Source organism: Stegastes partitus, unplaced genomic scaffold (assembly GCF_000690725.1).
Source record: "Stegastes partitus isolate 25-593 unplaced genomic scaffold, Stegastes_partitus-1.0.2 Scaffold36, whole genome shotgun sequence".
Lineage (NCBI taxonomy): Eukaryota > Metazoa > Chordata > Actinopteri > Pomacentridae > Stegastes > Stegastes partitus.
In genome coordinates this window covers 838,938-850,976 of record NW_007577767.1, presented here as the reverse complement: position 1 = coordinate 850,976, position 12,039 = coordinate 838,938, and the positions used below count along the sequence as shown (strand labels likewise).

General features: G+C 39.5%; 1 protein-coding gene across 1 annotated transcript in view; it reads right to left on the bottom strand.

The window, feature by feature from the left end:
* kif6 (kinesin family member 6) overlaps positions 1-12,039 on the bottom strand; it is a 58,843-nt gene that overhangs the window by 23,815 nt on the left and 22,989 nt on the right. The window contains exons 11-13 of the mRNA XM_008302255.1: positions 10,544-10,649; positions 7,833-7,995; positions 511-708 (exon numbers count right to left, since the gene is read on the bottom strand). Of these exons, the coding sequence (XP_008300477.1) occupies positions 511-708; positions 7,833-7,995; positions 10,544-10,649 (467 nt within the window). The remainder of the gene's footprint in view (positions 1-510; positions 709-7,832; positions 7,996-10,543; positions 10,650-12,039) is intronic.

Below are 12,039 nucleotides of genomic sequence, written 5' to 3'. Positions count from 1 at the left end.
CTTCATGTGTCACTCTCTTGAAATGGGTTTGTAGAGCTAGCAGTAAAGGAAAAATACATATTGAAAAAAACTCAGCAGCAAGACCTTTTTCCAGAAACAGTGGATAGTCGACATTGCTGTGGATTTCAACTGAAAGATAGCTCTGATTGTTTTGGTTGGAGGCAAAGTCTGACATCTCAAAACCAAGGAAACAAAACCAGGACTATCTGGTTAGATAGCCCGAACTGTAAGTTTAAGGAAATGTGTTTCTTGTGGTTTGGTTAAACCAACCATTTATGGGGTGCCCTCATTATATGGCCATAAATTGCTGGGCTAACAATGTTATCTGGAAATGTCTTGACTAACAGAGCCACAAAGACGCAAATGGCAGAACCACTCAGTTCAAGCTGGACCCCATTTGTGCTTAGAGTCCCAATTTCAGTTACAGCAAGCTTTAAAATATTATTTTAAATGTTCAAAATGCTTTTAAAAAATTGTTCTGAAACACAGAAAACAGTTTTTGTGAAGTACCTCTCTGCATGTACTGTACTGCTCGTCCTGCATGGTTGGCTGAGACAGTGTCCATGCTTCCTTCTTTCAACAGCGGCATCGTGGACACCCTCGAGGCACTCTGGGGGGACGCCGTCTGGTCACTGGTGATGTTAGCAAACTGAGCAGCAGCATCCTCGGCCCCTTTTTTCTCCTTCTTCAACATCTTAATGAGGATGCCTGTCGCACCAAGTTAAAGACTATAATTGTGTTTTCTTTGGACAAATTACTGGAGCAAAAAGAGACCTTTCACTCAAACACATCAAACACCTTATTTTAAAAGAGGTTGACTGCTTCGACTTTGATGCACAGATAAACAACAGTGTCAACCTGAATATCACCTGAGACACCCTTCACAGTGTGAGGACAGCTAGACAGTGCCTCTGAATATTCCAAACAGAGTTCATTTTTAACTTAATCGTCATTAATACAAGCTCAAAAGTGACAATATTAAGTGCAGGAGTAGCCTCTAGAGTCATTTCCTCAGCGCTGACATGTGCTCAGCATCTGACCTTAGAGGCTTGGGAAGGTGTCGTGATCTGGGATGAATCAGTGGAGGGAAGAGGAGCCAGACAGGCTGCGGAGATCCTGCCAAGATTCCACAGAATCCTCTCCCACTGATGAGGTCGTATGTATGTGCTTGTCTACTGGAGTCCAAGTGTAGATGTGTCAGTAAGTGTGACAGAGAAAAACTGAGCAGCTACAAGGGGAGAATGTAAAAACCTGTCTGCTTAGATCCTGTTCACACTTTTATTGCCATGACACGTTTCACTTGTCCATATGCAATGTCTCTATGCGTTCCGACACTTTACTGTAATCGTTTCCTTCACTCCATCATGTGCCGTTTGCTTCTAACTCCACAGCACCGCTTTGTATTTAATCGGTTCCTCCTACTTAAACTGCTTTCAGCTGACCTCACACATTTTTTAGTAATATTGCAGTTGAGCACAATAGCGTTCAGCACTTTTAAATTGGATTATCAAATTGACACCTGGTTTGCTAAGCTTCTGCACACCATTTACAGACTTTTTTACAGCACTTTTTACTGTACAGCGGCAGCACACTGCTTTTTCCACTACCGGTGAGAGAGGAAACGATGGTGCTAGCAGAGGCAATTTTTTACATTCAGAACTTCTGACAGATGGAATCTTGTTGATTACATGAATAAAATGAAGAAACTGTATAAGGAAGCACATGATGAAGACATTTTTTTTTAAAGATTGTCTTCTGATAGAAAAGGAACTGAAAGCAAGAAACCAAAGCTCATCAAGGAGTAGCAGGTAAATGGAAAAAACCTTGGCCAAAGTTCTTCCTATATGAAGGATGCTTGTGAAAAAGAGTGTTCAACCTTTAGTTTTGACCTTTATATACATTGCTTGTATATGAATAAAACATTACATCACCATAAAATATTCATCTACCTCCTGCCCCGTGTGCCTGCTTTTCCACTGTACTGTAAATGGAAGTGTGTCTGATGGCCTAATCACAACCCATAATTTAGAGTCACACAACACATTAGTCTGTTCCTCAAGCAGTTTCCTAACATGAGATTAGCAGACATCTAGTTGTGGCCAGACTGTAACTGTGGTGGTCATCAGATAATTTGGGATGTTCAAAGCAAAAAAAAAAAACAGAATGTCATTATTTGGATGATGAATGGACATTTTTGTGACGGAGCTGGAGAAGTTAATTTATACTCCTGTCAGCCTATACAAAGGGTATGTCAGTGGGAACAATAACATGGAAGAACCACGTCTCCAATTACAGTTTCCAACGAAACCAACCATGCAGTCTTCCCAAAACTGCCAAAATCTAAACCCAACACAATTCCAAATGACCTATAGAAGCCAAGTTTTACAGAAAAAAACATGACTGTTTCTGTGGGTCCTATGTCATTGTTTCATACAAGTCATTACTCCAGACTGCTGTTCACCAGGTTTTTCCATTATTGAGATCTCAGGCATCTGATATCTTCATTTATGCTGAACGCTACCATAGACCTACAGTCTATGGTAAAAATGTATGTGAGATCTGTGGGCTGCTACACATGCGATGCACTCAGAATGCTGTGGTCAGACACAGCTCATGATGTGCTCTCCTTCTCATCTTTCTTGTCATTCTCTATTATACTGTTCAGGAAAGCACAGAAAATAAAGAAAATGCCTTTAAAATTATTAGCTGACAAAGATGTGGTGTCACTTTCAACGGTGCCACAAAAGACTCCAACTTCAGTGTACCGTACAATGTACAGAAAGTAATAGACATGTTAAGGAACATGCCCTACTCTTGAAACAGTCACTACAATAACAGCATGAGAGGAAAGTTGGTCAAAACAATTAGAACCAGCACCTTTGCTTAATTTTGCCCTCAGCCAGGAGAAAGGATGTTGGCAAATGATTCACGGTCAATCTCTGTCTAAGAGCAGGCCAGTTTCTGCTTTCTACCAAAAGTTAGCATTAGTTTATTCACTGTCATTCCCTGAAGTACTTCACAAAGATTGTTAACCCCTGATAACGTTCATATTTCTGAAACATAACTTGTTTCTAAACCCAACCAACTTCTATTATTCATAATTTCACCTGAAGAACACATAACAGAAATTCAGTCTGTAACAGCTCCACAAGTGTAGGTTGAAAATCATCAAGCAGGAGCTCTATGGACACTTGGGAGAATTTTGAATTACAAAAAAAAAAAAAGTAATTCTACAACTCTATCAAGTTTGGTGCCATATGCATTTTAGTCATAGTAGCACTAAGAAGCCTCTTTGTTAAATGTGCCCTGAACCTGTAAAAAAGTGACAGTGTCCTGCATTTTTTTTTGACAGATACAGCCTTCAGATCCATAGTATGGAAAGAGTTAACGACAGTGAGCTGAAAATCATTTCATTTTTGCAACAGTGATTTTGGAAGGACAACGGTGATGGAAAGCACTGACTGATAATCTTGTCCTACTGATAGGGGTGTCAAATGTTTCACCCTCAACAGGACATCACCTGTTTCACTTGTCTTGTCGTTGCAGCACTTGTCATGATGTGCTTCAATCAACATGAAATGTATTGTGATTTGTGCTGAGTTATTAGTTCCTCTGCTCATTCTTCATTTCAAGTGTTTGTATGAGAACATTCAGTAGAGCAAAATAAGCCTCAAATGTTGTTAAATTTCAACATGACGACAACATGGATGCAACTTTGCACATATAATGACAATATATAGACACCAGTTCTTGTGGTGGTATAAATGAATCAACATCACCATTTTGTCTTGTCAAGAAAAGCAAAAAATGACCTTGGCTTGTCACACTTCAGGTCATTAGTAGATGATGTTAGAGACCTGAAAAGTTGGTGAAATGTCGACCAAAGGTTGTATTTCTAGTAGACTAAAATATTTACAGGAACTCTCTAGGGGCCAAATACACCCTTATTTGCAAATTTGTGTCTATTTTCCCATTTTCAAGGGTCAATAATTAATAATTTAGCATCTGCGGGAGACATTCAGTCTTCAGTTTATCTGTGTCCTCACCAAATTTCATTGCCATTAGAGTAATATTTTTTGGAGATATTGAAGCCTTAAATGGCTTTCTAGGTAAGAATTAAATGTAGGTCTCAAACAGCAAGTAAACATGGAACAAAATCTGAAATGGTGCAGCAGCACTGCTGTTTGAAATGATGCCGACTGACCCCAGTGTTACAATCAGCTCTTCTGTGTTGCTTCTGCAAACAGAGCACTCGGCAATGAGTGGGTTTATAACTACAGCAGTATTTACATGTCATCAGCATAATCCAACATCAGGCAAACATTTCCAATCTGCAAAAAGACTTTTTAGGCAATTTCACTCAATCAGCACTCATTTGTATATATGCAAATATTGTGCAGCTGGCAGCAAACCTAAACTCTTGCCTGCATCTGTGTTTGACCATTTGAAATTCTGCACATTGCTCATAAATACAGAGTTCTCATAAAACTCAATCTGGATGAGCTACACAGCTGACTCACACTGCAACAATTAGATGTCAGAAACCAGCAAACAATACAACTCTCCCAGTTCTGATTTGACTGTTCCACAGGATGACACATTTGCATATTCATCAACACTACAATAGGCTATAATAATAATTACACATCAAGCTTGTTGAGTCCCTGTTTCATCAGACTCAGAGGTACACAAACACAGCTTTCAAATACGTTGACTTGTCATGATAGGTTTCCCTTCTCAGAAATGATTAAATATACTCAGTGTTGTTGTTTTTTTTTACAAATCAATAAAGCACAACTTAAACCAAGGCTTCCATCCCTTCTGGCAGTAAATCAGAAAATGTTCATCTGCTGGTGGTGCTGTGTAAAATGCCATGGTATTACCAAAATCAGTAGGATGAATCAGTGATGAATTTTCTATCAACCCATCTTCTATACGTTCACACATTTCACTGGGGAACCAAACTTGGCATCCTAAAACAGGGAGTATAAGCATCTCCAGTCAAGTACATAAAACACTGCATTGATGAGATCCAGGGTTGTTTTTTTTTCAGTGGAGGAAATAATCTTCAAGCAATAGATTTTATGGCATTTTTTGACTGAGGGAGATTTTGAGCAATAATGCCTCAATGTAAGAAATCATAATGAACAATGGCCAGAGTTGTTAAGGGAATCCAGAAAACCTTTAAGAATGCAGTAAACACAGTGTGTGATAAATTCTGTGCCTAATCAATTATATTAGCTAAATCTCTCTTGGAAACAATCAACGCATGTTGTCCAAGAGAAAATAAAAATGAATAAGATGCAAGCTGGAAATAATACCATTCACCTTTTCTACCTGAAAATTTAGTTTTCCTCTTTATATCCCTGGAACATTGCCCCAAGACGGTATTTTCACCCGTGTTCCACTTCAGATGTTAAATTTGATAAATGAAAGGCTTACTTCTGTCAAGCCTCTTCATGATAAATCCCCAAACCTAAAGAATAGGACATGAATGTGCAGTTTGATACTCAAAACATTTCAGTGGTAGCTAAGAACTTTGAGTAAATTCTATATCTTGCACACGTCTGTATGTTACAGCAACACTTGAAAGTATACTGTAACAGAGATGCTTGTGTAATAGTATGCAGCAACCGCATACAATACGTAGCACTGATGCATCAAGGGTAATTAAACTGCCAAGGGAAAAATAAACTGCTGAATGCAAGGGGTCTCAGCCGGCAGATAAGATAAATCTCGCCTTTACAGCTCCGCTTTGTAATTTATTTATGTGCGACAGAATGTGGAGACATCTAAATACTACCTGGTATTTTTATGTGGCATTACAAATGTGTGTGCTATGTTACTCTTAAAACACTGCAGTGTTTGTTGCTTCTCCTTGTTGCTCTCTCATCATGTTAGTGGTGGATTTATCATCGCTCTAGCAGAGTCAACTAAACATTACCAGGTGCCCTAACTTCTGTGTAGAGTCAGCCATGCAGGGGTAGCGGGTAAGAGTACACAATTTGTTTTACAGGGAACTTTCGCATCATTAACCTTGTGAGAAAGTAGTCACACTCGATGTCAGTGTGGGAACAGTGGGCACAGGAACCAACGGCTTCACAAGCGGCTTTAACAGAGTAGAGTTGAGGAGGTGGGACAGTTACTGTATACAGACATGTAGAGCATGGTGATTATTTAGCGGATACAAGTTGGAATCTAGACAGTTATTAGGGCTTTGGCTGGGAATGATGTCACCCCTACAGCCTTGGTCAACCCAGACTATAGTGTTACATACTACAGACAGACCACCCTGACCGAAGGATTGACAGTTTAGGCTACTGAAACTTTATATACAAACTTCACCATGAAAGAACCGAGAGGCGACATGGTCAGCAGAGCGTGTGCATTACTGGCTGAAATAAGTGCCTTGAAACACGCACAGTGGCAACTTAGGCAATTACATTTGCATAGTATGAAAACCAGTGTATGGAAGTTTGAGGGAGATCTATAAGGAAGAGAGGAATTCACATTATGCATGCTTGATCCAAGAAATACTACAGTGAAATATGTGCATGATAATACCATATTTATTTTGGAGAGCTGAGGTCTTTCTGGTTAAATAATCAAGCAGACATCTCAATTTTCCGACTAATATGCTATGATCTAATGACAAGCCGCAGCAAGAGGAGCTGAAGGAAGAATAATTGCACAAAGCCATTAGATATATCATGTTCAAACACAAATACCATAATTATGATTAATAGTAATTATGATGAACAGCAGTCATTAGCTGAAGCTATACCATAATATACACTAAAACGAGATTTCGTGTGTTTTGTGCGACACTGGTGATGAATGTAAGACTACTTACATTTCAGCGCTGTAATCCAACCATACTGTCAACAGCGGAGACAGTTAACCTTAACACCAAGGTGTAAATGTTCATGCTATCCGTTTCTTGTTGATGCTATACACTTAAGTCAAAAAGTAGTCACATTCATGCCAAATTTTGATGTAAGGCAAGGCGAAGTAAGACAGTAAAACATTGTGTTAGAGATGTTATAATGAATGCATGCTGTTTCTATGCTTTTTCTTAAAATTTTACTGAAAATGTCACGTCTGAAATTATTCATATCTTTTGAAATTGTCACTAGTTTTTGAACAAAAAATTGAGTTTCTGTACTACCAAAATGGCCCTGGTAATATCTGCCATGTTCAAAAGTATTCTAGTACACTATAAATTTAAAACAGCTGATGCAGTAGCTGTCTGGTCACGTACTAGTCAATTGCAAGTCGTGGTTAAAACTGAAGCGCTTAGTGAGCTGCTATTATGGTCCATCGCTGAGAGAGAGCTGGGCACTGTGGCTGCTCACAAGGTGGAGAAAGACTATAAAGCCGTATACAAGTGTTTTCAACAGGAACAGGAACCTGTGTACCTCATCTAATCCTTACACAAGACAATAGAGGAGATCTGACCAAGCCTGGAAAAGGTAAAGCAAATAAATACTTCAACTGAATCATTTAAATTAGTTATCAAAATGCCATTGGAAGGAAGATGCTGCCACAAGTTTCAGGCCCTCAGCTGTATTAGTGTTCAGATACAGTATTTGGCCCATCGCTTTATAAAAAATCTGCCACAACAAGTTATGAATCCATGAACCACAGAGGAAAGCACCACATCTGGTTTACATAATTCATACATATTCATACTTTAATTTGTACAAGTCTGTAACAGAATGCAACCTGAAACACAATCACACAAACTGTTTATCTTGAGCATAAGCCCAGCAACTCATTGGAATGCTTTAATTGGAACTAAACTTAGCTGGCTGCACCTTGTCAAAGGATACGAATCTCGCTATCCCGTTGCTGAAGCATCTCCTTTAATTTGTCCACTTCTGCTGCACTGTGGTGGCTGTTTTCTTCCTTTTCTTCTTGCATCCCTGTTGCTGCTGATGAGTCTTGTCCATCACTGTGCTTATTTCTTCCACCTTGTTGATCCAGAATTATAATCTATTAAAAAAATAATTAAAAAAACAAATAAAAGAAAGAAAGAAAGAAAGAAAGACTGCTGAGTTATAAATAAGGTTTCTGCATTTTTTTCTGAAAATAAAACCACATTTGCATGAACTAAACATTTTGTTCGTCAAAACCAACTGCCGATTCAATCAAATGATGTAATTGCTTGAATTGGTGATGTAATAAATCAATGACCTGTCCATGACTTTCCATGACCACAGTGCTGCTTTAGTGTTCACCTCAGTTCTACAGGAGAAAATCTGCTTTCAACTGCAATTGGGTTCATGTTTGAGAAAAACATGACAGTATAAACAAACATGTAATGGCATGAAAAAGAACGAAAAGAAAAAAAAAAACCTCAAATATGATGTGGCATCATCCACTGAAAGTAATGCTCTTCTAAATTCCACAATAGTCACTAAACATTAAATGTCCCTCTTTTCCCTGCATTCTGGAGGCACACCGAAGACGACATGGGAGTTGGTTCAGTTTTCAGTTTCATGTCTAAAAATACACTGCACGTCTTAGCTCCTTAGCTCTCAGTCCTGAAAATATGCATATCCACACTCTGGCGTTGGAACATCACCCTGAAACAAAGACAAGCTGAGAGTTGAGCATGGAAGAGCTACCCAGCATAGAGTACAGAGAACTCAAATTCAAACCAGACAATTCCTACAGGATCACTGGAGTGTGACTATGGTGATGCTCAGAGGAATGTAAACTGAACGGGAGATAGAGTTTGCAGATCATAACAAACTGAAGGACAGATAAACAGTCATTCAAGTGGGATCTGGAACTGCTTCTGGTGGCTGATTCAACTCCAACCAGACCAGAGCCCTGGAGCAGTGTAAGCGCTGCAGTGTTTTCCTTTTGCCCATTAGCAGCAGCGGGCCATCTGCTACTGCGTGAGAAATGATGAATGAAATCTATAACTAATCTGACTTTCTCCAAAAACAAAAACTTTGAGAAATTATGTTTTCTACCAGCATTGTGCACACAATGTGCAAGTGTAAACTTTTTCCAGGGCAGTCTCCATGGCGAACTGGGTAAAGTGCCAAACCAAAATAATGTTCAGGCCCCACTACTATAAAAATACACTGGAACACAAATGTGACCTTAATCATGAACATTGCATACAACAAAATTCTTTTAACCATTTGATGGTATGCACGTACTGGTAAACATTATGTATAAACACTGTCTTTTACCATGATTAATATATGGACATTTGTACTGATTAGCCATTTAAAGCCCATTTTTAGCATATTTCAAGTACAGACAGGTGAAGTGAATGAAGTTGACCATCTCGATGCAATGTTCTCCTGGAAACCATGGGTCCTGGCATTTATGTGGATGTTACTCTGGCAAGTACCACCCACCAAAACATTGCTGCAGACCAAGCATTTCCACCAATGGCATTCCCGCAATGGTAGTAGCCTCCAACGTGCCCCGCCACACTGCAAAAACTGCTCAGGAATGGCTCATGGAACACGGCAAAAAGCCCAAACTCCTTCAACTTCTAACTGAACATCCACGAGATGCACCAGAGCAAGTCTGATCCATGGAGGCCCACTCCACAGTTTATAGGACCCACAGTACCCCAGTGCCATGACACCACAGGACATGGTCAGAAATCCTGTGTCCTGGCCTGACAAGTCAGAGCTGTTTTGGTGGCACAAGGAGAACCTATAAAATATTAGGCAGGTGTTGGCTGAACGTTGTATCATAACTGAGTGCATCAAATACTGTAGGCTCAGTTTCAGCACTTTATTAATTTGGGCTGCGGTTGCTTAGCTGTAATGTAAATTGTAGAGAAAGTCTGGTTAACACATACTCTACATGTCAACATTCCATTGCGCATCTAATTGGATGGCAAACTGCAAAGCATCAAGTGTCTAGACTTAAGTCAGGCTGTGGTGAATATCAATGGCTCTAGGTAAAACTGGGCATCACTGGATCTTACAATATTTGCATTTTTTAACCCAAAACACAGAGAGACAGTGCAATGTCTTTGAGATATTGTAAAGACAAATGTATGTTTTATTAACTGTTATGGATAGTACTATGTTTGCATTGTATTTTCAGTTTCCTGCTCCATTGTAATATCAACAAAATCAGCTATTTCTGTGATAAGTTGACAAGATGATAAAATTCTATTCATGCAAACTGAGGACACTGATGACACAGCAACATTCTGCAGAAGTTTTAACTATATTAAAAAAGAAAGCAATCATTGGTTAACTTTAAAGAAAAACATCTCTCAGATGAAAACACTGGGAGGAGCTATTTAGAGGAAGTGATTGATGTCGGATGCAGAGAAATGATCACGTCTGACATCTCAGTGAATACACTTGCTGTTTCTCTGACTCCCAGTCCTGCACTGTGGCAGTGAACACAAAACTTTAGCTTTAATAAAACAACCAAAACTGAATATATCTTCTGATGTCACACTTGCATGATGATAGCATGAGGTTCTTGTCGTGGTTTATACAGTCATACAGGGAGACAGGCATGCAGATACAGTACATAGAGAATACATTACCTTCAACAGGGAGAAACAGTACTGGATTTTTCTCATGTCTGGTCCTAATGACAGTGTGAAGTCTGGATCAGGGTCATCTAGAAAGGCCTTGACTAGCTCTTCCAACCTAAATACACAGATATAAACACAAAGACTTTTTCATAACTTAAAGGTTAAACCAGTGCCATAATGCATGTTACAGTCCTTCTTCATCACACTTGCTCAACAGGCACTCAAACAGTTCAGATCTGTATTTGAGAAGTTTAAAATGTGGGTCTGGTCAAAGAAAACTATTTACTTAAATGTGTGTTCCAGCTCCCCTGGGCCAGCCTGTTGATAAACTACCACTAAATGACAGTCCAAACATTGGTTCTTCAAGATCTAGAAGCAGCCTCTGGAAAAGACCGAGAGACAGCAATCCAAACAGATCCAATGTAGGCACGCCGACGTGTGGCTTTTATTTTCTGTTATGTGTTCAACATAGAAACATGCAAGGTTTACATGATGAAGGACCGAAAACAAACGAAACGATCTGATTTCAGGGCCCTGTGAGACATCAATGGTTTTGTGATACAAACTTTGATTCTGAAGAGTTCCCTTTGATGTCATGGACAATATTTTATTAGAGGAAAGAAAACAATATTCTAGTGAATAAAGAATGGGAAAAGTCTCCATAATGTTTTTCCAAGGTGTGAGATGATCCATCACCTAATAAATGTAGCAAACTAACATTGCTTTAAAAGATAAAATATTTAACTTTAACTTATACGGGGACAGATTGTTGCTGAACCTTACAAAGTACAGCAATAGTCTTCTTGGGAAATAAAAAAACAGAACAGTATGTTTGAAGATGTACGGGCACTTAAACCATGATACGAGCAATAATTCAGCACAGGGGATGAGTCAAGGCTGGAGAGGAAGCAGCCACAAAAAAGTCAGCATGTCCAGTGATTGTGGTCAGAACAGACATCATTAAAGGTTCCTGGTGTGAGTTGGACCGCAAACATGGGGCGATTGAGGATAATCACCCGCTTCGAGAGGAAATAATAAAAAGACAAACTGTAGGGGTAAGACACGGGAAATACATCAGCACTGGAGGGGCAAGCAGCCAAGTCCTCGTTGAAACCTCTGGCCTAAACTTTGGCCCGGACTCACAGGGTCCCTCTGCCACTTGAGTATGACAGCAGAGATAAAGCAGCCCTGGCTAAGACAGAGTCCTGGGAAGCAGCATTAGATTTGGTTAAGCCCCAGTGAATGAGGCTTTAACGTAACATCGATGCATAGCCAGCAGCATAAGTTATGCAGGCACTTTAGGCAAACCCCAAATACTTGTAAATCATGAGACATGTTTGCTAAAGAATCTGCGGGTTGGAGCTTTACAAATACAACTCAGAGTCCAAAAATGACTTTTTGCTCTCTGGAACTGAAGCACACTGTTAACGACTGAGGGCCCAACGCAGCACTACCTACACCATGCAACATGTGTGTCATGATATGACTAGCACATGTACACACAA